The 26,585-nt window shown below is 38.9% G+C and overlaps 1 protein-coding gene across 2 annotated transcripts in view; it reads left to right on the top strand.

Moving 5' to 3' along the window:
• LOC143295937 (serine/threonine-protein phosphatase 2A 56 kDa regulatory subunit epsilon isoform-like) overlaps window positions 1-26,585 on the top strand; it is a 37,034-nt gene that overhangs the window by 3,904 nt on the left and 6,545 nt on the right. The window contains exons 2-7 of one of the 2 annotated variants that reach the window (XM_076607625.1): window positions 1,750-1,946; window positions 8,640-8,741; window positions 15,357-15,449; window positions 21,902-22,032; window positions 23,039-23,207; window positions 25,354-25,407. In XM_076607625.1, coding sequence (XP_076463740.1) covers window positions 1,750-1,946; window positions 8,640-8,741; window positions 15,357-15,449; window positions 21,902-22,032; window positions 23,039-23,207; window positions 25,354-25,407 — 746 coding nt within the window. Of the gene's footprint in view, window positions 1-1,749; window positions 1,947-8,639; window positions 8,742-15,356; window positions 15,450-21,901; window positions 22,033-23,038; window positions 23,209-25,353; window positions 25,408-26,585 lie in introns of both variants that reach the window. The other variant, XM_076607626.1, reaches the window with a different exon arrangement.

Below are 26,585 nucleotides of genomic sequence, written 5' to 3'. Positions count from 1 at the left end.
GGCTAGTAATATTTGTTGCAAACTAAGTGCAGTCCAGGTGCATGCAAATCCGAATAAGTAGTGTTCTCAGTGTTGGATATAAAATTGCAGGCTTTCCAAGTTTTATCTTCTTTTAAATAATTGTTGTTTGTTTTTTTCTTTTTGTTTGTCTCACCCCACCCCCACCCCAGCATCCCCCCCTTTTTTTTCTTCTTTTTTTTAACAGAAACAGATGCACTCTCCATTCATCACTCACCCATTTGTCGATTGGACAAAGAATGTAAATGGGAAGAATTTTTCAGCAGCCAGGAAGCAGTACAGGCTTTCTTCTCATTCTAACCAGAAACATTGATTTTGTCTGAAACCTTTCATGGCACAATAGTAGAAATGGTGGTTTGCACATTGGATCTCAATACTGTGTATCTGTTGCTCTGTGGTTCGAAATTCAGAAGTGCATGGTAGATTCAGGTTGAGATTTGTTGTTGGGTTTTTTTGTTTTTGTTTTTTCAGTCTCCCAGACCTTGGTTGATAATGATGCATTTAAGTTCTTGTACAGACACGCTACTCGCTAGTATCTGAACCATTTTCAAGTGACATACAAAAAACAACTACAACAAAATATTTCACATGCACATGCATGCAGAATTTGCTCACAGAAAGTAAAATAATGTACTTAAATTTTTTTATTTTTTTTCCAATCCAGGTTGGCTTTTGGTTGATTGTGGAGACACAAAACACCAAGCATTTGATTTAGTGATTTATTTACCCTGAAAATTGTGTATGGCTTCCTAGATGCCAGGAGTCTCATTCACTTGAAACAAATGTCTGCAGCCCACGTAAACAAAAATCTGAAGCCTTCACTCTTCAAACATTATTTCTGCTGTACTAGAATATGGACTAATGAACCATGATAAGATGGCATCTTGTTTTTCACTTTGATTTATTCATGTTGATTATGAATATTACTTATCTAACTACAGATGGATTGGAGTTTACTGTGAAGGCAGTTGAATAGTTCTTTTAAATTGGTGCTGTATACTGATTGACAGGATGCATTTTTAAAAATATACCAGCACAAATTCCAAAGTTTGCTTGGTCATCAGTGCGCATATTTGGTTTAGCTTGACTGTAGACAGTAAAAAAGTTGTGGTGTGAGAAAGGTTCTTCTGTGGTGGTGGAATTGACTGGCATCAATACACATTGCCTTTGGGTGTATTTTGTAAACTTGATGGAATAGTTTTTCTGTTGCCATGGGTAGCTCCATATGTTGTTGGTTTTTTGGTTTGTTTTTTTTTCATCACAGGTTTTTTGTTCAATCAGTCAGTCAGTGAATGATGCTACACATGGGCTCCCAGTTGAATTCAGTACTGTTTTGGGATATATTTATATTCAGTGACAAATGAGTGTGCATATCATCTTTTTTTCTTTTTTCTTTTTTTTATACAAAATAAAATAAAACGGCATGGTTACTGCATAAAGTACTGGTCAAGAAAAAAACATGTGGGATCAATTAAGGAAGAGCAGCTGAAATAATAATAAACTTTCTCAGTTTCTGGCCCATCCTCCTCCATCTCCCTCCTCCCTCTCCCCTGCCCCCTTTTCTTTTTTCTTCCAAATGGTCAACTTGTGGTATATTAGTATTAATACTATTATAGATAATACCATGGATTGTATTGGATTTAGTCATGAATATGGTACATCTCCTGATGTTCTGTGCATTATACAGTACTTAACTGTGTGCACTGACTCTTGTCTGGTTGGTGACTCCAGACATACCACCCGCGGAGCAGCAAGACCTGTTCATCAAGAAGCTGCAGCAATGTTGTGTGGTGTTCGACTTCATGGATCCAGTGACGGATCTCAAGAGCAAGGAGATCAAGCGGGCGTGTCTCAATGAACTGGTGGACTATATCACCGCCACACGCAATGTTCTCACGGAGCCGGTCTACCCGGACGTGGTGCGCATGGTGAGTGCTGAAAAGATGTCTTCTTCCTTGTCTTCTTATTCTTCATCTTCTTCTTCATCATCTTCTTCTTCTTCCTCGTCTACTACTCCTTGCTCTTTATTCATCCGCTCCTATCTTTGATGTGTGTATAATTTAGCAATAGACAGAATAGTACCTTGTACAGTACATATTTGAAATGATTACCTAACTCGTTGACTTACTCATTAACTGTTAGCATCAAACAGAGGCAGAGCTGGACAGCAATCTAGGTCTCCTTTATTAAAAAAGAAAAAAAAAAGATACCAGTTGAAGTGGGAGACAACTTAACCATTTCAAAAACAACTCTTTAGATAATTGTGTGATAAAACTAAGGACTTTGATAAAATTGAGAGGACTTAATAGAAGAGGAGTTAGTAGAGTTGTTGGTTGTTGGAGGTCCTGAAGGAAATAGTGCATATTTGGGTCTGCAGCATAGAGTCAGATAGACAGTCTGTATTACTGTTGCATTATTCATAGTGTAATATATTGAAAATGTTCATTTGTTTCAAAAAGGATAAAAAGTGTACTATTATTGCATTGGTCATGGGGTATAATTTATGTCCACCTGTTTTAGAAAGGATAGACTATACTATTATTTATTGCATTAGTTTTGGGGTAGTAATATTCGTTTGTTTCACAAAGGATGATCATGTTTACCACCTGTCAGTTTTGTCACCTCATTAATGGACACAGGACACTGTCCAGAAGGAACATTCCTTGCTGCACACTCAGAATCCCAGGACCTGGAATGAAAATTTTAGGTCTCACATAGTCACATAAATGTATTGTTTTTGTTGCGGTCTCTGTAAATGAATTATATTTTGTTTCAGTTCTCATAATGTATATATGTCATTGTCAAACAATTGATTTTATGTATGTGGTGTGATTTGTGAGTATGTATTCTAATTGTTTTTGATGGGTTTTTAATTATTAATGTTGATTTCATTTTTACTGTGGTTGGTTGAACATACATGTATTATATCTGCTTTGTGAGAATTGTTATTTCTTTATTGTTGACTCACTTGTGCAAACAAAGTGAGTCTCAGTCTGTGTTGCAACCTGGTGTTTGGTTGTCTGTGTCCATGTGTGCGTATGAGTGTGTGTGTGTCCGGGGTAAACTTTAACAAATAGATTTTCTCTGGAAATATTTTGTCTACCAATACAGAATTTGGATTAAACATAGTAGGAAAACTAATCTTCACAGTCATACCAAAGTTTGTAAGTCTTCCTGCTTAACTAAGCTGTATTTCTGGATCGTTAAATGTTTTTTTTGTTGAGGCTTTGGCTATTTAAAAAAAACGACAACAACATAATCTGGCTGTTCCCACTTGCTGGAACGTATGCATTGTTAGAAGACAGTATTACATTGTTTTTCTCATTCGCATTTAGAAGAAAAATACAAAATCTGGACAGAACACATACAGTGACACTAACTATACCATCGACGTGTTTACTACATATGAATATATTCATAAGTGGATACTGAATTAACTAGAATGAACATAGAACTTTTAAAGAAAAATTGAACCTGAAGCGACCATTTCAGTTTCGGTCAACCTGTTGTAGAATGGTTTTTGCAGATCTAGAGAAAACGGCAAGATATTGCTGTGTGTCTGAGGTGATGGCAACGTCTTCTTTACCACTGGTTTAAAAGAATTTCATAAGTAAACAATATATAAAAAAAATAATAATAATAATTATTTTAAAAAAACATAATTTAAACAGTGTTATTACTGAATGAATACAATATTTATTGCGCTAAAACAACAACAACAACAAAGCTTTAAGTTTGAATAATAAATTTGGTTTTATGACGTCAGTTGAGCTGTGGTGCTGTAAGTCTACTTGCTTCTGAACAGAACTTGCATGGTTCAATCCTGCTAGCATACCTTTTTTTTTCCCCCAAACTTTTTAATACAGAACACATTTTAATAATTTTTTTAATCTCTCTTGATTTTCCCCCTAATATTCCTACTGGACAAAGTGTGTATCACAAGTGAGTCTTGAAGGTCTTGCCTCTCTTGTTATGTTTTCCTGTCATTATTCGGTGATAAAGTTTCGTAAAGATTGTAAAACAGCAATGGAAGGAGTAGCTTGTTAGAGTTCCTCTGTCTGAAATGGAGTGAAAAAGTGTCAGTTATGGAGTCACAGTGAAATTCAGCATGCCTTTCCCCTTTGGGCTTTCTTTGACCTATTCAGCAAGCTGTTGACAGCTCTGTAATTGCAGGACTCAGTTCACTGAGCAGTCTGAGTGCTGTCAGCACAACAGCCTTCTTTCATAACCTGTGGTTTGGGTCGTTGACAGAGAATGACTTATAAGGTAGCCTGGGGAATGCACAAGAGACAGCTTAATCATTGAAACTTAATGACATTGACTGTCTGTGTGTGTTTGTAGTGTGTGTGTGTGTGTGTGCGCGCGCGTGTGTGTTGCTGTTATATAATATCCTCCTTGCCCCAAAAGGGGTGAAAGGATTAAATATTCTTGATTCTCTCGTGTGTGTGTGTGTGTGTGTGTGACTGTCTCTGTGTGTGTGTGTGTGTGTGTGTGTTGCAAGTGAGAGAGGGTAGGGAGGGGTTTATTCTTCTGTGTTCAGCAAGTAAGTTAAGATAAGGTTTACCACATACCAGTACTCAAGTTTAGATATTCGTAAATATTCTACATTCAAGATCAGCTGTGAAACTGTGCTTTCCAAAACAGAAATTACAGACAACAAAGTGATGCAGTAGAGAGATTTTATGAAAATCAATGCATTTGGCTTTGTTTATGAATTATAACTATAAGTAGCCAACAGTATTATGTTAGTATGCTTTGACTGTGAGTGTATTCTTGAGTCTCTCACTCTATGATTCAGATTTTGAGTTGGATGTCTAGCTGTCACGAGCAGTGATTTGAAGAATTTAGTCTTCATTTATTCGAATAATAAAAGTATTCTGCTTATCTATTTCTCACAAAGCCTTATTATGATCAGATAATGAATTTTGAGAGTTATTATTAAACAGTGCAAGAATATTATCAAATTCATTTTCATATATTGTTTATTCTGAAATAGTGTTTGCCTATTAGTGTAGAGTGGTGTAAAAAGAATGTCCTTATGGCAGAATCAAGTAGTTATTTAAACCACAAATCAGTATGAATTGCATAATAATGCATAATATTAATAATATGGGACTTCTGAATCTGCCTTTGCCTCATCACTACCAAACAAAACAAAACAAAACAAAAACAAACAAAAAAAACCTGCCACTTATGCGTCAGAATTCAGATACTTTTTTTTAAACTTTTTTTAATTATCTGAGTTCAAAATATTTTCAAGGAAATTTTAGAATTATTTATGATGTAATTTGTATGTATCATGTATGACCTTTTCTTACTCAGATTACTGTCAATATATGTATAATATAAATTAGCGATGTAATGCTGTACTTAGGCTGTGATGATGACTGTATGAGCTTAGGCTTTTGAGTGTGATGCCATGCTTAACTGAGCTGTTTCTAACTAGGATGATAGTTTTAAAATATAATGTATAGTTTCCCAGTTGTTATTTCAAACAAGTCATATCCATACATGCATTCGAAAAAGAATCCTCTCAATTATATAATAAGTCTGGTTAACTAAAAGTATTTACATTAGCGCTAATGGTTGCCTTGATGAGAGTGAGTAGTTGAATTATTCTGGGATAAAACAGGTAGTATTGTCAAGCACCTGCCTTGACTGTAGAGTATTAACTATAATGGAGGGAGAGAAGGGCTCCATGTTGAGGAAACAGCTGTGTGCAGCTCTCTGTCTTGGTGACAGTTGACCAGCTGGCGTGGTAACCAGAGTTCGAGGCATTTAATTAAACTCCCGTCTGGATGTTTGGCCTTCATCGTTTTCTTTCGCCATTTGTTTGACAGCTGAACAAGGTGGTGGATATTGAATTTGTGGCAAATAAAACATCTGAAAAACGGTTTATATGATTATGATGAAGTGGTGATGTACATGGAATGTACTTTTTCATCTGACACTGACAGTGACATTGAATTTGAAATGTTTCATTTTGCCTCCTGGTTGATTTAAAACAAGGCACAATTGGTCTACTTGAATTGATAGTTTGGGTTTTTTTTAGTGTTGTAAACTACACTTTTTTTTATCTTTTTTTTATGGTAGAAGCTTGATCTTTTTTTGATGATTTTGAATCAAGGTGTTACAGTTTTCACTGGAAAAAAGCCACTACCAGGGAATCCCTTTGACTTGGCTGAAGTACATTACAAAGAAGTTTGTTGTTTGTGACTTGGCTGAAGTACATTACAAAAAAGTTTGTTGTTTTTCTTATCAGTGTTTTATGTATATTCTGTTATTTAATCATTGATTTAAATTCATTGGCATATATAGTTTTACTAGTCTTTGCTGAGGAAGCCAAACAATCCATAGTTTGAAGCCAAACATTCCATAGTTTTATTTTTGCACACTGATTTAAACATTACATAGATCTGTAGCTCAGTCTTTCATCATAACTGTTTGCATTAACTTTAAACAAGGCGACAGGGCTTGGCAAATTGTGAGAGAGAGTCGTGTAGTACATGACAGCTGAGAAAGTCCAGAGGTGGGAAGAAGGGAGGTTGTCAGAAATGTGAGTGGTAGGCAAATCAGGGCTTGTCATGGGAGAGACTGATTGAATGGGAATTGCCAGTGCACACACCCTCCCATGCAGGCTTACTTTCCAGTCTCCCCATACTTTTTTTGTGGCTTGATGGTGTGGAGGTTTGGGGGGCGGGAGAGACGGCTTTGGCCACTGGTTGTGCCAGAGTTCTGGTTTTGCCCAGGGACCAGGGCCAAGCTTGTTCTCTCTGTCTGCAGGACAGTGGCATGATTTCCCATGTGCTGCAGCAGCGGCAGCTTCCGTTGCTGGGGACAGAATGTGTGTGTGACGTCTGGCCCACTTTGCTTGTCTCCCCTGAATTAATCTGCATCCAAAATGAGACAGGCAAAAACAGAGGGGAGGAGGGGAGACTGGGGTTTGTAGGAGAGGTGGAGATGGGTTGGGGGATGGGAGGGGTGGGGGGGGGGGAGATAGGCAGCGCACAGAAAAAAGATTTTTAGACCAGAGCGAGAGAGAGGTAGATCTTTACAATGTATGCCATTACTGTTACATCAAGGTCCTTTTTGAGCAGGTAAGAGTCAGCAAATGTTCTGAAGCTGGTACAAGGAAAGAACAGTTACCAGTGGTTACGCTAACTATCGGTTATTCATACAACCTTATCCATTAGTAGTGGTTACTGTAAATATCCTTTATTGATTTACACATATAGATAGAGCTTTGTGTTTGCTTAAACAGGTAATTTCTGTATATTTATATTTCAGTAAAATGGCTTCTTTTTTTTTTTAAATGTTACTTATTATTGTTTATATCAGTGAATTACTATTGTTTTATTCAAGTTTTCAACTAACAAATAGTTTTGTTTCATTAATCAATATCACACTCATAGGTGATCAGCTGTAGTGGTTAGCATCACAGACTGACCAATGGGAGGTCAGGGGTTCGTACCCTATCATTGACACAGAATATATCAAATCCATATGGGAGATTTTCCTTCCATTTGCTCCTAGTTCTCCACAGCGTTGAGTGTGTGGTATGGGCTAAAAATAATTGGAAGATACAGGACTGCACAGTCAAGAGTCATACATTCCTTCAGTATTGCACAGCTCAGACACTGTGACAGTTGCTGTAATGTTCGGATGAACATTTGTGTTAATATTGGGACTAACATTTGTGCCTGTTAACTCTTTGAGCCCTGAGTTCCTGAGCAATTTTAACCCTTCTGCCTGAGCTTCTGAGCCAAAATTGGCAAATAATCGGTATTTAATATGTCACGGCAGATATAAAATGAGTGCCCTGACCACCGCTTTACCGGTGGCAGAGAAAAATAACATAATGCCTAGCCACCGGTTGAGTGGTGCGTAAACACTTGTGTTGTGTTTTGCTATTGGTTGACTTATATCGAAATCAATCTTTTTTATCCAAAGCACATGCACAAAACACAGTGAAAAGGCGCGGCCATGTTAGTACTACGTTTGCTGACGTCAGAATATTACGGTTTTTCTGATTCGCTCTTCAATATAAGTCAACCAATAGCAAAACACGACACAAGTGTTTACGCACTGCTCAACTGGTGGCTAGGCTTTTTGTCATTTTTTCTCTACCACCGGTAAAGCGGTAGTCAGGGCTCAAAGGGTTAAACACTTGTGAAAGGAAACATGCACCAGACTCCATACAGTCTTGTTACAATCTGAAGCTTGTGTGGGTCTCCAGACAGCATGCATCCTGATAAAATGATTTAAACAAAAGAAATTGTCCCAGATTCTCTTCATGCCCTCTGGTCATTGGTTTTGATCTCTCCTCCACTTCATTAGGTCATGGCGGTGGTCAGTTTGTTCAAGTTGTAAGTGTCAGCAAATTTATTTGGACTTTGATTGGAATGGTATTGTCTCATCTTCAGAGGGAACATACTTATAATAGAATGAACCCCCACCCCCACCCCCAAAAAATGTTGTGTTTTTCTATGTACAAAGTTCTGCAAATAATACTAATTAATGGGAATGAAGTATACACTGCCATACTGTTGTGTTTGGAGACTGGAAATATATCAGCAGTGTGAAATTACCTTCAGTGCATTTTGATGGTTATGTGTGTGCAGATTGCTTGTAACATTTTTCGCACACTGCCACCCAATGACAATCCAGACTTTGATCCGGAAGAAGATGATCCCACTCTGGAAGCTTCGTGGCCACATCTGCAGGCAAGTAGAGAGAGAGGGGAGATTGTGTGATTTGTGCATGAACACATTTTGTGCTTCTTTTCATTGTGTTGACAATGTGTTTGTGAGAAACGTTTTGTATGTTTTGTTTGTGTGAGTTATGATGACAAACACAGAAAATAAGGCTGTCTCACGGTCTGGGTCTCTTGAAGTTGAAATAGTTGCAGAGTACACAGCACTTGTGTCATTGTTACTGGTAAAATTATGTGGTTGAGTTTGGGTTTTATCCGATTGAAAAGGGAAAACCATCCGAGGTGAATGGTTATTCCCCTTATATATACTATACATGCACCTGAAGTTAAATTTTACCATTCTTCTGTCTTTCCTCACGTGCTTTTACTTAATTTTTTAATGAATAAATGCAGAACTTTTCCAACACCTCTATTTTTTAATGTCAGATTATTCTTCCTTAGAAATGTTTCTTTTCGTGTGGGCATGATGATCTAAAACACTATTGAAATACAAAGACAAAGACACCAGTATCAAATGAGAATTTTAAATTACAGACAGGACATTAAAGCAGCAATATTCCAGTCATATGATATGTAACTCAGCAAACACATTCACTCCATCATCCATGTCTTCTCACTCTCAGGTTCTTTCTGAGCACAGAAACAAACAGCTCAGCTTCACTGGGGTTTTGTTGTTGTTGTTGTTGTATAAAGTAATAGAGGAGAACAAGCTCAAGCAAGGAAACTTTTGGTCCAATTGGTAATTTGCAAAGAGATAAAACAGGTTGATGGGGAATCAAATAAAGAGAGTACGAAAAATATAACCCTTCAAAGACAGAAGACAGTAACTGGGGAGCTGTGATCTCTTGCCTGAATGAAGTAGAGAATTGCATCGTGCACATCCAGAGAAAATGCAATTTCTCTTCTTCCAAGGGTGTACTGTCCTTGCTGCTTTTAATGACAGCCGTGACAAAGAAAGCTACTTACTTGTACTAGGTTCAAAACACTGAAGAGTTTGTCCCCTTTCTTCTTTGCTGCAATAAAATGAAAGCTTGCCCTGCTTGCTTGCAGGAGTTGGAGGGGTTAGTGTTAGGGGGGTGGGGGGTGCATAACATTGTTGCAGTATTATTGGGGTACAGTATTCATAGAGAGACACATTTGTGTGGAAAGCAAAATGCACAACTTATTTGTGAGTCAGAAAAAAGTAGGGAAGAAGAAACCCAATAGAAGCAAAGCTTGCAAATACCCATTGTTTGTAAACACGACCCCTGACCCTTCTTCATGGGGTGTGGACGGGTGGGTAATAAATAGTCTCTTTCTATTGTAACTGAGTAGCCACTTGCTTTACTTAAAGTCTTAACTCCCGAGAGCAAGGTTTCGGTTCTAGCTCCGCCCCTTTTCTCTGCATTCAAATTTTGTATTACGTGTAGCTGACACATTTTGTACTTTCCAAAGTCAATTCAGGTCTAGATTGGAAGCTGCTAGGCAAATCTCGCTCTCTGCCATAAATGAAGCCAAACCGTAGCTTTATTAGGCTTTTATTTTGAATAAACCTTCACCGACGTCACAGTGTCAGACTCTGGTGAGAAACTGGCTTGATTCAAATCGCCCGCCATTTATAGTCCGGTTCAGGCTTTAACTGATGATAGTTTTATGTCAGCATTGAAATCATGTCCTCAGTGTGATTAGCATGATACTGCACTTTTTTGACTCTTGTAATTGCACGACAGACTTTCGTGTGCTCTACCTGTTTTGTAATTGGTGGAGTGAGACTTCAGACGTTAAGTGAATTTCATTGGTGAGAGTGTTTACTGTCAGCTTTTGTGCTTTTGTTTTTTTCACAGCTTGGAGAATGCTTGTTCCTACTGTTAAAACATTTACTCTTCTATTTGTGTCAGTGGCTTGCTTGTAGTGACTATGCTTTGATTTTGTAAAACTAGTATGCATACATTTTGTATGTGACATTGTAAACATTGGTTTTGCCTCATACATTTCAAATCTGCATCGACTACAATGTTTCCACTGATTTACTGGTATATTTCTTCACTGTTCACTGCATTATCATAATGTCAAAATGGATCAAAATAGAAAATAGCTGCTGTTTGAATTGAAAGGGCATGCATATCAGTTGTTGCTCTCTGGATGGAATATCAGATGCCAGTGGCACAGGACGCTTTCAAAACCCGAACCCAATAAACATGCTAACAATCAGTAACAGGCCCACAACAGGATATTAGACTAATTTACAGATGTTAGAGATGAGAAAGTTACACTCTCTGTTGCAAAAGGCACAAAATATACTGTGGATCTTGTGACCTTGATAGTACATCCTTTAACTGAAAAGAAAAACAAAAGCTTCCTGAATGGACTGGAACAGTAACTTGGTTCTGCAGTAAGACCAGGCACAATCTTAAACTCAACTTAAAGCTGTTGATCTTGGTGCTTCTCATCATCAGCCTGTGTACAGGCAAGTGAAATTGAATTACTAGAATAGATTAAATCCCAAAACTTAATTGGCTTGAAAGGTCCTGTACCACAGCCCCACAGTCCCTGTTTTGTGAAGATGAAGACTTCAAAGTTCAAAGTACAAGTTAATGGTATATTTTGCTGATTGCTTCACCTTCAGTCTGGTCTTGTGTGATTAAGCTACCACTCCAGATGACAAAATGAATGAAGCAGAGACAAAGAGTGAATCATTAAACAACCCACACTGTCCTCTCATGAAGTGAGACAAAGGCACTTGTTTCAAGTCACTGCCATGTAGTACTTCTCATCAGCTCCTTGCTTCTCTCATGCTCTGTCACCTCTATCTAGCACTGTAACTCTCTTATCTGTCTTCTGCATCTCTTATCTCCCTTCAGCACATACAAAACGGTAAATTTCTGTTGCTCACTCATCCTCATATTGGTCATTAAGAACAGATCTGAGCACATCAAACCTCTCTTGCAGTCACTCCAGTGGCTGTCTCACATGCACACACTCTCTCTCTCTCTCACTCTCACGCACACACACACACACGCATGTGCGCGCACGTGCGACCAGCAGCATCTGTTATGCATAAAATGATAGAACTGCCCCCTCCTATCTTTGTCACTGGCGTTTCCTGTACATCTCATTTTGAGCAGTCAGCTTTTTACTCATTTCCAGACTCAATTTTACTCATTTCCAGACTCAATCACCGAAACAGTCCACAATTAGTCACCACTCTCTACCTGTCTCTGGCCTATACACTTAGAAAGAACTCCCTTTTCCATATTGTCAGAATCCAACTCTCAGCTTATTCTTATAGTCTGGTTTTAAACCTTCCCTATTCTGAAGACTGATACATGTGCATACACTTTGATTTGCCTCTGCTCTAGATTCAGCACGATAGAAGTGTATTTATTATTTGCATTAGTAGTGGTAGTAGCTAGTATACAGGCAAAGAGAGATAAACCCAGAATATTTACAGACGGTATCATGTGCAGGCTGATGGGAAGGGCTAAGATGCAATGGCTTGAAGACGTATACAGTTAGCTTGTTTGCACTAAGAGTAACAGTACTACTGAAACTGTAAAATGAAATTCTGACATTATCGTGTGTGACCAAAGCAATGTAAGTTTACAGAAAAGAGACATACTGATACAAGTTTTGCATACTGTGTTTATAAGATAAAATAGTCTTCATTACCAAGCAAACTGATTTTGTGTGTGTATTTAAATGGTTTGGAATTGAACTCTCGTTCTGCAGTACTTACATGAGGTGGACTTGAATATTGCATTACTGTGATGTTGCTTTGAGTGAAAAATTTTGGAAAATTTGTTTGTGAACTGTATTCAAGTAGAAGGCGACGTGGTGAGTTGATTTGGCATTGGAGTTCTGATCCAGTGTTCACCAGTGATCAGGGTTTGTGGCCCGTTTAGGTATGGTGTTGTACCCTTGGGAAAGCCGCTTTACTGCCCATTTTCCTCACTCCACCCAGGTGTGAATGAGTACCTGACTCAGGTTTGGGAAAGAGAAAATAATGGAAGGAAAGGATTGAGCCCTGCCTTGCTGAGCCCTGCTACATAAGTGATTGAGTGAACATGAGTACAGATGGTGATGGGAGGCTGTGGGCCTCTAAATTCTAACCCTCATTAGTAGAAGTAGGAGAATTGCCCACCACATTGAAGAATAGGAAAAGTCATATTTTTACACAAAGAGGATTCACCCTGTACTTCTCACAACCTCTTCACTCTCTGCCTTTCTCTTTTTTCTTTTTTTTTTCTGCGAGTGTGAGTTCAGAGAAATTGTGCTCAAACTGACTGACATTCTATGTTAAAATCTTGGCATTTGGCCAGCTTCTGAGATTTCAGGACCAGTCACTCATTATCTGTATTGAGATGACTTTGTCACAGGGTTTATGCTTCAGGAAGTTGTTGTCCCTCTAATCTCTCAAACTGTATGCTATTTTTGACATCAGATCTCGACTCAGGAAGGAAGCAGACCCACAAGTGTGTTGACATGGTTTGGGATTGAATTGACTGTTAACATACCAGGGAGAAGGAAAATATCCACTTGTTTATTTACCTCCCTCTCCCTCTCTCTCTGTCTCTCTCTCCCTCTGTCTGTCTCTCTCTCTCTCTCTCTCTCTCTCTCTCTCTCTCTCTCTTTCTGAGTCTCTCTCAAATTGATTAATGATTTGATTTTGAGTCTTTGACAGTTCCTCTTCAATCACAATATCTTTTTCTTTTCTTTTTACTTTCAGGGGACCTATCGTACCTCCTTGGTTTATAGTTTATGATTTGAATTCCTTTAAAAAAAAAAAATAATAAATTTAAGGGGGGGGGGGGGGGGGGGTAAAAAAGTCACTGCTGAATGGTCAGTAAAGCCTTGTGTAATATATACTTTTGATACTGATAGATTCTCTTGCCCAGTTTTTTTTTTATGAAAAAGATCAGGGAATGCTTATGTCTTTGATAGTTAGGGGCACATTGATTTAAGTCTGAATGACTGTATTTTTGTTTCAGTTCTAGAAGTATAAATTTATCATTTCAGAAGTCAATGATTCATGTACATTTTTTATCACACACACACACATGACCCGGCTCAGTATGAAACCCAGGCATGCTATAAATTGTATGCTGTACCCTCTACAATAAGTGAAGGGAAGTGTTTCCTAGAATTAAAATTAATCAGCAGATAGACGTAATGGTTAATTATTGAACATTAGAAAATATAGACTACAGGTAAAAATAGATAATGAATAAATAAAAATTACCTTGAAGCCGGGAATGAGAAGGGGGCGGGGGGTGTACTGCCAAGCAACCTTCCAGTACCCAAAATGTGTTTGATGTAATATCACCTGTTTTTAGCACAGGTGTTCAGAGCACTTGGGGGGGCCTATTGTTCTTTTTGGTTATGACTTTTCTCTTCCTCCTTGTTAATCTGCTGCTCACCTGTACTGTATTTGCCCACACGTCTAGGCTGCCGAGATATAAGCTGTGGAATGATATGAGAGTGTAAGGTGAATGGCAGTCAAGCCTGTGCATAGGTGGAGACGTTTACTGGCATTGTTATAAATGCTTCCAGATCTTTTTTTCTGCTTTTTTTTGTTTGTTTTTTCCCCCTTCATACCCAAGTCAGTTTCTCTGTCCCCCTTTCCCATTTGTACTCTTTGCTTTTCTCTTGCTGTCTCGTATTGTTTCTTTTTGGCTGATTGCTAGTGCATGTATTTTTGTACCTGCGCGGGCTTGCACTTAGTTACTCACATAAACACATGGTCACAGTGGGCGTACAAGCACACATGCTCACTCTCACACACACACGCTGATACACACACACAGAGTATAATGTACTCTCTCTGAGTCTCTCTCTCTCTCTCTCTCTCTCTCTCTCTCTCTCTCTCTCCTCGTCTTCCCTTTCTCTTCCTCCTTCATTATTTTTAAATATGTGAATATGGTGTGTATGTGTGTGACAATGTATACATGACCGTGTACATACATGAGTGTATGTGTGTGTTTGAGCGTGTGTGAGTGCGTACTGGTGGGCATGGCAGCAGACGTGATCCAACCCTGTTCACCTTTTAGTTTCACTCCCTGCTGCCTTCGTGTGGCTGACATTTCTGCTTTGCTTCCCTGAGGCCCTTCTGGTACTGTGATCATGTCCTCTTCTCCTTCACCATCCCTCACTGGTTTCTGCCCCACATTGTCAGCAGTAGTTCCCAGAGCTTTGCCATAGATACCATTATTGGTCACTGTCAGTTCTTAATTTGAAGGGGGAAAGTGTAAACTGTTAACTGTAGTTTGTAGTTAAACATCGTCTTGTATTCCTTTTAGTGGTAAAAGTGAATATTCTTCTGTTGATCACACTGATGACTAATTATTCACAGCATATCATTCATAGACTGTTGGCTGCCGTGGAGTGGTACGCTGCCTGGCAAGGATTGAATTCTTTGCAACTGTGTGTGTGTTTGTCTTAGTGTTTGTGCATGTGTTAATGTGTGACTGTGTATGTTTGTGTGTGTGTTAATGTGTGACTGTGTGTGTGTGTTTGTGTTAATATGTGACTGTGCGGGGGTGAGGGGGGTTACTGGTTTTATCATTTAAAATGATTGAGATAATCAGTATTGTGAATCATGTTGTTATTTTTTTATTTTTTAATGCTAATTTCATGTATTTCATTTCAGATTGTCTACGAGTTTTTCTTGAGGTTTCTAGAATCTCCTGACTTCCAGCCCAGCTTGGCAAAGAAATACATTGACCAAAAGTTTGTGCTGCAGGTGAGGAAAAAAAAAATTATCCATACTGTACAATACAATGCATCTTCATTGATCAGATTAGAAAATTATGCAAGGGTATACACTATATCATGTGCGTGTATGTGATATTTGCACTGATTGATTGTCACTGAGTGTCTGCTCTTCTGTTGGACCTAACAAGATCTGACAGAAAGCAATGAAGCCACCAGACAGACAGATAGGGGCAGTAAATGACTCCCTTATTCCCAGAGATACCGCAGTGTGTGTGTGTGTGTGTGTGTGTGTAGTTTGTTTGTCACATTTTTGTGTGTGTACATAACATTGATGTAATATGTTATGTAAACAAAAGTGTGTTGTAAAGCACCCAGAACAAATTTCTTGATTGTGTGCTATTTAAGTATCCATCATTATTGTTGTTGTTATTATTATTGGTGCATTCTTTGTAAGTTTGTGTGATCTTTAGTTGAAGATTGTTTTTCTTGAGGAAGTTGGCTCCACTGCAGGGTCTGTTTTTTTTCTGTTTCATTTGCATGGTTTGAAAATTTGAGAAGAAAATATCCAGATTTAGTTAAACCAAGTTCATGGATAGAGAGGTGGGTGTATAATGCTCGGTGATTTCTTTTTAGTACCATTATAGGAATGGCAGTTTTAAAGAAAATATTGGATCTGTAATTGGGGGTGAATATTTGGAGAAGTGCATTGTCTTTCAGTTTGTCTGGAGAGAGAATGAACTAATGAACGAACACAATTTTATTTCATGAGGGTAAGGGAATAAGCATGGTTGTTTGTTTGTTTTTTTGTTGTTGTTTTTTTTTTGTTGTTGTTGTTGTTTTTGCATCTGGCCCTCTGGGCAAAATTGACAGCAGCATCAACAACAAGAATTTGAAAAAAGAAGAAAAAAGGTGGTGGTGGGGTGGGGGTAAGAAAAAATGCATGCACAATAGCAAATTCTTCACACACACACACACACACACACACACACACACACACTAAGAAAGAAAAAAAAAGTAAGCATGTACATCATATAAGTTATAACTATATATATCAACGATTATATGCATAGTACACATACAAATGATACAGTAATGGAGGATAGAGAAAGCAAGAATGAAGAGGAGAAGAAAAGAAAAAGAAAGAAAGAAGGAAGACTTGGTAGAGAAATAGACAGGTACACAGACAGATGTAGAGACAGACAGTCCTAAACGCAATAATTATTGATAATCAGCTTGAAATTGTGGATAATATTATCATAACAATGTGAAGAATGTTTACGGGTTTTTCATGAGCTATGCACAATATGTGTTTTTAAATATAGAGATGCTTTTAACTGTGTTCACTTTTAAGAATGATAACATTTCATTCCATAAGCAATCCCCTGAGTAAGAAAGACTAGACTTGAATAGATCAGTCTTTGGAAGCAGTACATAAATCTTGTGTACATTGCGATGAGTGTTGATAGCAAATCTATTTTGAAGAGAATGGGGGAGAAAAACTCGACATAATTTTTAACATAAATAGCGCCTTATTATATTTAAGTTTAGTTGTTAGTGGAAGAATAACCAGAGCTCTGTAATCAGGATTTACTGATGAGGATTTTGACGCTTCTGTCTTGTGATTGTCAAGTATTTTGTTTTCTGGGGATGGAGACACGTGTGGTTCAGTTTAGACCATTAAGTTAATTGGTCAATGCTTTCCTGAAGAGAAGATTATAAATTACATAATACAGAATTACTGACATGTACAGTGGTATTACCAGCAAACAATTCACACATTGCCTGAATAGATAAGGGCAAGTCGTTTATGTATATAGAAAATATAATTGATCCCAAAACAAAACCTTGCGGTACACCATGTTTAATGGACAATAATGCAGATTCAGATTTGTGAGCTGATAAAGTTGTTTTCTGTTAGAGAGGAAGGATGAAATGAGTTCTAAAGCATTGAAAGATAAACCATATATCTCTGACTTACGCAATGGCAGAGAATGATCAATAACATCAAAAGCCTTAGCAAAATCAACAAAAAGAGCTCCAGTTAATTCATTGTTATTTACATTGGTGAGCCATTAATCTACTGAATTTGTTAGAGAGAGAGAGGAACGGGGAGAAGGGAAAAAGTAGGAATCTATCAGAACAGAACAGAGTAACAACATAGATGTATCCCAAATGGGTTTAGGAATGTGAATCAAGGACTGCAGATTAAAAAAAAAAGGGGGGGGGGGGGTTTAGGTCTATCAGACGGCATCAGTTTTTATTCTTCCCTGCCTTGCTGTTTTGGATTCCAGTAGCTCTGCTTAAGTCACGTCAGTATGTGAAATCTACCAGCATGTGTGTGACAAACACCACTTAAGCCAGGAGTGCCATGCACACACAGGCATACTTGGCTGCTCCTGACTGAGTTTCATGTGTGGGCTTAACTTAATCTGGGAGTTGGCACCCTTTTTTTTTCTTTCTTTTTTTTTAACAGAAGGTAGGACTAGTAGGCGGACCCACCTGACAAAGCAGTCATGTTGGCATAATCATGTATTGTATTGGTCACGTCAAGTGATTTACTTCTTATTGTTGTCGGACACCTTTGCCTGTTAAAGAGTTGTTCCACTTGCTTTGATGTACTCAATTATAGCTTATTCATATTTTTATTCATGTTGTTGGTTCACATGTTTCAAGCAGTGAATTTCTTGAAAAAAGAAAGTCTTGAAGAAAGAAAAGAAAAAGAAAAGTGTTTTACATCCTTCAGACTTTTCATTGTACACAAGTTCTTTTTTTTCCAGTACATGACAGAATGCACCAGTTATTTTTTTCATATATTCTGTCATATGTATGTTTTTTTGTTTTTCTTGTGTTTTTTTTGTTTTTGTTTTTTTTTAATCCACCTTTATCTGTGTTCATGCTGCTACAAATGAGGGGGTTTGGGGGTTTTTTTGTGGTTTTTTTTTAACAATGATTGAAACAAAATGGGCAAAGGAGTCAGGGCCCTGTTTGATATTCATGCAGCATGTGTTAAATTGCTTGGAAAAGATCCCAGGTCCATGTTTCAAGTTGTACACAAGCTTGCCCCACCCTCTTCTTCTCCCCACCCCTTTCCCTCCACCTCCAGGCCTTGAGTGGTCATCTGAGTGCTTGTCTTTCAGATAAGATGATAAACTGAGATACCATATGCAACATGCACTTTGTTCACCTAAAATACACACACACACACACACACACACACACTCACACACACACACACACACACACACACACACACACACACACACACACACACACACACACACACACACACACACACACACACAGCAGCAGCAGCAGCAGGGGTTGCCTCTTTGGTAAAACCCTTTTGAACATTTTGCTTTGAAAAGTAAAAGAATTATAGCCATATTCAAACACATTTCACAGTCAGGAAAAAAAAAGGGGGGTTGGGGGGGGGGGGGGGGGGCAGGGGTTTAGGGGGAAGACAGGTGAAGCTGGACAATGGAGATTTGCTCTCCTCTGGCATGCCGCCTGAATGTCAAGACAGAAATTAATTCTGATTAGGAAGTTTGACTTGGTTTTCCATGCTTCTTAGCTTTTGGTTTTGATGTCCTACAAAAAAATAAAAACTTACATGTGCTTCAAATCTCTTTGGAGAATGTCCAATCAACAGAAATTAATACACGTGCAATCAACAGGAGTCTTTTGTCAGTCAGTTTTCTGTTGTCTTATGAAAACAGTCAGAATCTGTCTTCAGTTGAGTCCTTTGTGTTGGTTCTTGTGTTTGTGTAGATGTCTGTGTGTGTGGTTTGTTTTTGTTTTTTTGCTTGCCCACTGTTCCCTGTCTTGTCAGATGTCTTCCAAGCATAAAGTGCCATTCATCTCGGCTCCCCTTTTACTCTCATGTTCACCTTTGTGATGCTGACATGTGAGACTGCCTCTTATCTTCTTGAGTTTTTTATTCAGCTTTCGTGGGCTGCAACGTTATTTGTATTGTACAAATTAGCTATTATGTGTGTATAACGTTTTGACATTTTAACCCTGCTTTGTTGGCAGCCGTATTCTTTTTTTTTTTTTTTTTTCTTTTTTTTATGGGGGTGAGGGGGGGTATGTAAGATAAGTTCATGTTTTCATTACCCACTGAACACATGACGTGGATAATAGGATCCTTAATTGTGCATATTTTATCTTCTAGTCTAGCAGGTGTGCTCATGTGTTGACCTTAGAGATCAGAAAATCTGTTTTATTTGTGTGTGTTTGTGTGCGTTTCTAATGCTGTATGCCCTCTCTTGATCATGTTTTTTTTTTTTTTTTCTACTTCTGTCCATGTTATCTTTCATGTAAGATTTTTGAATGTCTTTTGTCATTTTTTTCTCAGAGCCAAAATTTTGTGTTTTGGCATTTTGCAGACCAGCATTTGTGTGGCTGTTCTATTGTTGATCATCTCCATCCCTTGTTTCTTGTCACTTGTGTGGCTGTTCTATTGTTGATCATCTCCATCCCTTGTTTCTTGTCACTTGTGTGGCTGTTCTATTGTTGATCATCTCCAACCCTTGTTTCTTGTCCCCTGTGTGGCTGTTCTATTGTTGATCATCTCCATCCCTTGTTTCTTGTCACTGTGTGGCTGTTCTATTGTTGATCATCTCCATCCCTTGTTTCTTGTCCCCTGTGTGGCTGTTCTATTGTTGATCATCTCCATCCCTTGTTTCTTGTCACTTGTGTGGCTGTTCTATTGTTGATCATCTCCAACCCTTGTTTCTTGTCCCCTGTGTGGCTGTTCTATTGTTGATCATCTCCAACCCTTGTTTCTTGTCACTTGTGTGGCTGTTCTATTGTTGATCATCTCCATCCCTTGTTTCTTGTCACTTGTGTGGCTGTTCTATTGTTGATCATCTCCATCCCTTGTTTCTTGTCACTTGTGTGGCTGTTCTATTGTTGATCATCTCCAACCCTTGTTTCTTGTCACTTGTGTGGCTGTTCTATTGTTGATCATCTCCATCCCTTGTTTCTTGTCACTTGTGTGGCTGTTCTATTGTTGATCATCTCCATCCCTTGTTTCTTGTCACTTGTGTGGCTGTTCTATTGTTGATCATCTCCATCCCTTGTTTCTTGTCACTTGTGTGGCTGTTCTATTGTTGATCATCTCCATCCCTTGGTTCTTGTCATTTGTGTGGCTGTTCTATTGTTGATCATCTCCAACCCTTGTTTCTTGTCACTTGTGTGGCTGTTCTATTGTTGATCATCTCCAACCCTTGTTTCTTGTCACTTGTGTGGCTGTTCTATTGTTGATCATCTCCATCCCTTGTTTCTTGTCACTTGTGTGGCTGTTCTATTGTTGATCATCTCTATCCCTTGTTTCTTGTCACTTGTGTGGCTGTTCTATTGTTGATCATCTCTATCCCTTGTTTCTTGTCACTTGTGTGGCTGTTCTATTGTTGATCATCTCCATCCCTTGTTTCTTGTCCCCTGTGTGGCTGTTCTATTGTTGATCATCTCCATCCCTTGTTTCTTGTCACTTGTGTGGCTGTTCTATTGTTGATCATCTCCAACCCTTGTTTCTTGTCACTTGTGTGGCTGTTCTATTGTTGATCATCTCCAACCCTTGTTTCTTGTCACTTGTGTGGCTGTTCTATTGTTGATCATCTCCAACCCTTGTTTCTTGTCACTTGTGTGGCTGTTCTATTGTTGATCATCTCCATCCCTTGTTTCTTGTCACTTGTGTGGCTGTTCTATTGTTGATCATCTCCATCCCTTGTTTCTTGTCACTTGTGTGGCTGTTCTATTGTTGATCATCTCCATCCCTTGGTTCTTGTCATTTGTGTGGCTGTTCTATTGTTGATCATCTCCAACCCTTGTTTCTTGTCACTTGTGTGGCTGTTCTATTGTTGATCATCTCCAACCCTTGTTTCTTGTCACTTGTGTGGCTGTTCTATTGTTGATCATCTCCATCCCTTGTTTCTTGTCACTTGTGTGGCTGTTCTATTGTTGATCATCTCTATCCCTTGTTTCTTGTCACTTGTGTGGCTGTTCTATTGTTGATCATCTCTATCCCTTGTTTCTTGTCACTTGTGTGGCTGTTCTATTGTTGATCATCTCCATCCCTTGTTTCTTGTCACTTGTGTGGCTGTTCTATTGTTGATCATCTCCATCCCTTGTTTCTTGTCCCCTGTGTGGCTGTTCTATTGTTGATCATCTCCATCCCTTGTTTCTTGTCACTTGTGTGGCTGTTCTATTGTTGATCATCTCCATCCCTTGTTTCTTGTCACTTGTGTGGCTGTTCTATTGTTGATCATCTCCATCCCTTGTTTCTTGTCACTTGTGTGGCTGTTCTATTGTTGATCATCTCCATCCCTTGTTTCTTGTCACTTGTGTGGCTGTTCTATTGTTGATCATCTCCAACCCTTGTTTCTTGTCATTTGTGTTGGTGAGAGAGAAGAGTAGGGAACACAAAATAATAATGTACACATGTTGAAACTGGTGTGTTTTGTGTGTGTCTGTGTGCAGCTACTAGAACTGTTTGATAGCGAGGACCCCCGGGAGAGAGACTTCCTGAAGACTGTCCTGCACAGAATATACGGCAAATTCCTTGGCTTGCGGGCTTTCATTAGAAAACAGATCAATAACATCTTTCTCAGGTAATTTGAGCAGCTCTCACTGGGGATGACTGTCTTGTGATTTTTTTGTATTTGTTTACCTTAAATAGATGATCACAAATAATGAATGTATTCAGACAGAGTTGTTCACTGACATGTCAGTGATGTAGTTGTATTGTTCAAAGTGCTTCTTGTTTTGCTTTGAGAAAGAAAGGTGGAAGAAAACATTGTTGCAACATAGTGAAAGCTCAGATTGCACAGAGAATTTATGCCGTGACAAGAATGAAAACCAGCCACCTGAAACTGCACAGAGCAGCAGAACACAGCTCATCACAAAACAATACAGAATGATACAAAACAAAGTACAAAACAACAGATGTAAAACAACACACCACAACACATCACATCATAGCAGAACATGGCAGAACACAAAACAACATCACACCACAGAACACAACACAATTTAAAAAAAGATTTGCTAGCCTGTCGAGAATACTCTGAATAGTAAGACTGGTCAGTTTTCACTCTGCCAGGAAAAGAAACAAAGTCCACAACTTCTGGATCACACACAACCATCAGGACTCTAGTGTAATTTAAGGAGTCCTGAAAAAGATCATCAATAAATGGATAAATAGAATAAATTTGCTAGCTGCACACTTGAGTAGGTGAGGGTGGTATGTTTGCAGCGACTTGGTGAAGAAAGGAGAGATGGCTCTTTTGTGTGGGGTGTATACTTTTGTGGGTTTTTTCTTTTTCTTTTCTTTTTCTTTTTGTTTCTGTAGTGTGTGTGTGTGTAAATGTGAAATGGTGTTGCTGAAAGCAAGACGGTCTTCATATCTTCAAGTGCTTTTTATACAGTGTTTGCATGCACCATTTTAAAGTTTTTCTCCACTATTATGTTGTGGAAAACTGCTTATTTATACACATGGTGTATGTGAGTGCTTACGCACACAAGTGACAGATAAAGTTAAAAGCACTGTAGTTGATGTCAAGCGACTATGTTTCTTGCATTTCTCCCTATCATGTTTGCGAATGTACACACTTTCAGGTATATCTATGAGACGGAGTCATTCAACGGAGTGGGAGAATTGCTGGAGATTCTAGGCAGCATCATCAACGGCTTTGCCCTGCCCCTCAAAGCAGAGCACAAGACCTTCCTGATGAAGGTCCTGATACCGCTGCACAAGTCACGCAGTCTGAGTCTCTACCATGCGCAGGTAGGCCGCTGTGCGGTGTGCAGTGGGTGCGAGTGGAATGAGAGTTCTTTGGCTGGGTGTAGCGAAGAGCCAAACCCACAAGTGCCAACCTTTTGGCTGGGTGTAGCGAAGAGCCAAACCCACAAGTGCCAACCTTTTGGCTGGGTGTAGCGAAGAGCCAAACCCACAAGTGCTCTCTCTCTCTCTCTTTAGCTGGGCAAGAGCCAAACCCACAAGTGCCAACCTTTTGGCGGAATGTGGCGTAGAGCCAAACCCACAAGTGCCAACCTTTTGGCGGAATGTGGCGTAGAGCCAAACCCACAAGTGCCAACCTTTTGGCGGAATGTGGCGTAGAGCCAAACCCACAAGTGCCAACCTTTTGGCAGGGTATAGCAAAGAGCCAAACCAACAAGTGCCAACCTTTTGGCGGAATGTGGCGTAGAGCCAAACCCACAAGTGCCTGCCGATGTGGACCTGCCATGCAGGATGTATGATACAAGAATATTTTATTATTTCTAAAAGGGAAGTTGTTGACGTGTTTGCTGGTTAAAAAGGCAACATTGAAAACGGTAAATTAATGAATAGATAAATAGAAACTCATTCACAGAACAATATAAATTACGCAAAGTGAATTGAAAAAGTGAAAAACACTGTAGTGATGAACATTTCATTAATGATAGTTTATTCGGGTTAGGTCAGGGGCATAGCCCTTGCTACTGGTACCATGTAACCCAGTACTACCTGCCGCATGTGAAGTCTCCCAACGACAGACCAGGCGGAGGAGGAAACCTTTCCCAACAGCTGTGAAGGCGGAAGAGGATGACCAAAGGGCAGGGGGAGCTCTTATCCTTGGCTGGAAGTTCCCCTAGGAGACGGAGCTCTGAAGAAAAAACCTGCACCTGCCGAGGCTGTCCTACACGTGGCAGTATCTGCACCTGTGGGACTGTGAGTGTCGGTAGGCGAGAGAGTGGGGAAGGGACTGCACAACTCCTCCTCACTAAAAAAAAGAGTCACCTGCGCTGGCCAGGCATTTTCCCTTGCAACACCTGTGGGAAGTGCTGCGCATCCAGAATCGGCCTCTTCTCCCATATGGGGACACACACCAACAGATAAGCCTGCCTGCCTACTCATCCGTCGGGCCAACGGGAGACTCCGTCATCAGTGTCTGTGTAATGTGGGGGAGGGTTCTGTTGAATGTAAGCAAGTGTTTTGAATGATCTAGTGTCACTGAATAAAATCCCAAGTCATTGAATTCTAGGTCACATAGCCAGTCTACTCCCAAGTCAGCCATAAGACACAGGGTCACCCATTTGCCTTCTGAGAAAAATTGTGCGTCATGTTGTTCCCTTGAAACTAATGAAAGAAATGCAAAATTAGATGGGGGGGAAAGTTTAACTTCAGCATTATGACTTTGTGTTATTCATACACAGAAGTGTGTGTCTGTGGATTTATTGGATCATAATGTCGTCCTGGGATGTGCAGTGTAGAACATATTGTGATTGTCACTCTGTCATAAGTTAGGGGGCATTGGATGATTTTACCTTGCAGTCATTTTTAGTGTTTCAAACTGTCATGTGTTTCCTGAAATACATTGAAACTGAGTAGCATTTTCATGAAAATGGTGAATTTGGAACTTACTGTCCCCTGAAATCCTTGAAAATCAAGTCATCAGCGCATGCATTAGTAAAAAGGAAAAGGATTCAGCTTTCTTTTTTTTTTTCTTTTAATTCAAAAGACTAAAAATAGGTGATATATCTGTTTGATATCGTGTTGTATAATTTGTATTCTCAGCTGTATGTTCTGTTTTTATTATGCATCCCCTTTCCCCGTCCTGAGTGTAATTGATAGCAAAACTCACATGTCTGTTTTCTTTCACATACATTTTTTTTTTTTTTAAGATTTATTTGCTGATTGTACACCTTCCTGTTCAAAGTCATACATGCATATGAAAATATGCTTGCATGTTTGTTTGCAAACATACACGTGCATTTAGGCACATGCAGTCACACTCTTATGGAAACACATTTTAAAGTCTTGTTCTGTCCATCAGAACATAAAAGCATTCTGTTTTCAGTTGAATGCATTGCTTTTTAGATTTGAATGCATGCTTTGTATCTGAATATTGAAACTAGTGTTTTTTGTTTGTTTGTGTGTGTTTTTGTTTCAGCTGGCCTACTGTGTTGTACAGTTCCTTGAGAAAGATGCCACCTTGACGGAAGATGTGAGTGTCTGTGTTTAATGATGAATGGTTGTGTGCATGTCCAGAATTGTTCATTTGAAAGTGAAGGTGTTTTGTTTTTGTTTTTTGCTTGTTTGGTTTCAAAGCTAATATTAAGATCTGGAAAATCATGTTTGTTTCTCAGATATACAAAAACCAAGAGGGGTATGGCGTCAGTTTTGTGAGTGTTTTGCTGGGTGTTTGAGAAAAGCTTTTTGTTTTAATTTTTTGGGAGTGGAGTTGGAAAAATATGGTGAAATTAACATTTTTCATTTTACCGTTTCTCTCATTATATGTTTATATAACCAGGTTCTTAGTATAAAAGAACGAAAGAAAAATGAAACAAAGAAAACTGTGAGAAGTAACTCTCAGAATGTTTTTTTCTTTTTTCCCTTTTTTTTTTTTTTTTTTTTTTCTGAAGAAAAAAGTGTTCAGTCATTTGTCATTGTGCATGTACGTGTATTTGTGTATGCGTGTACATTCATGAAAAAGCATGTGCATAATAAGTTTGCTTTTGCTTTTGTTCATAAAATAAACTGTTTTTATTAGTTCCAAAAATATTTGATGGTATGTGAATGAATGTGCAATGTGATATGTACAATGTCAGTGTCACTATCTTTCAACATATTTGTAATGGTTATCAATTACAATGTTTTGAAATGAATATGTGCAAGCTCTTTTTATGGATTTCTTAAATTTTTATTGCTCTTTTTAATCGTATCAGCCTTTGTCACAACACTTTTCTCTGTGTGAAATTTGGACTGCCCTACCCGGGGAGAGAGTGTGGCGATACAGTGCAGTGCTTTTTTTTGTGGTTTTTTTTTTTTTTTTGCTCTTTTTTTTTTCCTGCATGCAGGTGTATTTGTTGTCCTGACAAAGAATTGTACCAGGTGATAAAGGGCCTGTTATCTCACCTTGATGGTGTGTGTCCCTGTGGTGCAGGTGATAAAGGGCTGTTATCTCACCTTGATGGTGTGTGTCCCTGTGGTGCAGGTGATAAAGGCCTGTTATCTCACCTTGATGGTATGTGTCCCTGTGGTGCAGGTGATAAAGGGCCTGTTATCTTACCTTGATGGTGTGTGTCCCTGTGGTGCAGGTGATAAAGGGCTGTTATCTCACCTTGATGGTGTGTGTCCCTGTGGTGCAGGTGATAAAGGGCCTGTTATCTCACCTTGATGGTG

Source organism: Babylonia areolata, chromosome 21 (assembly GCF_041734735.1).
Source record: "Babylonia areolata isolate BAREFJ2019XMU chromosome 21, ASM4173473v1, whole genome shotgun sequence".
NCBI lineage: Eukaryota > Metazoa > Mollusca > Gastropoda > Neogastropoda > Buccinidae > Babylonia > Babylonia areolata.
This window is presented reverse-complemented; position numbering and strand designations above follow the sequence as displayed.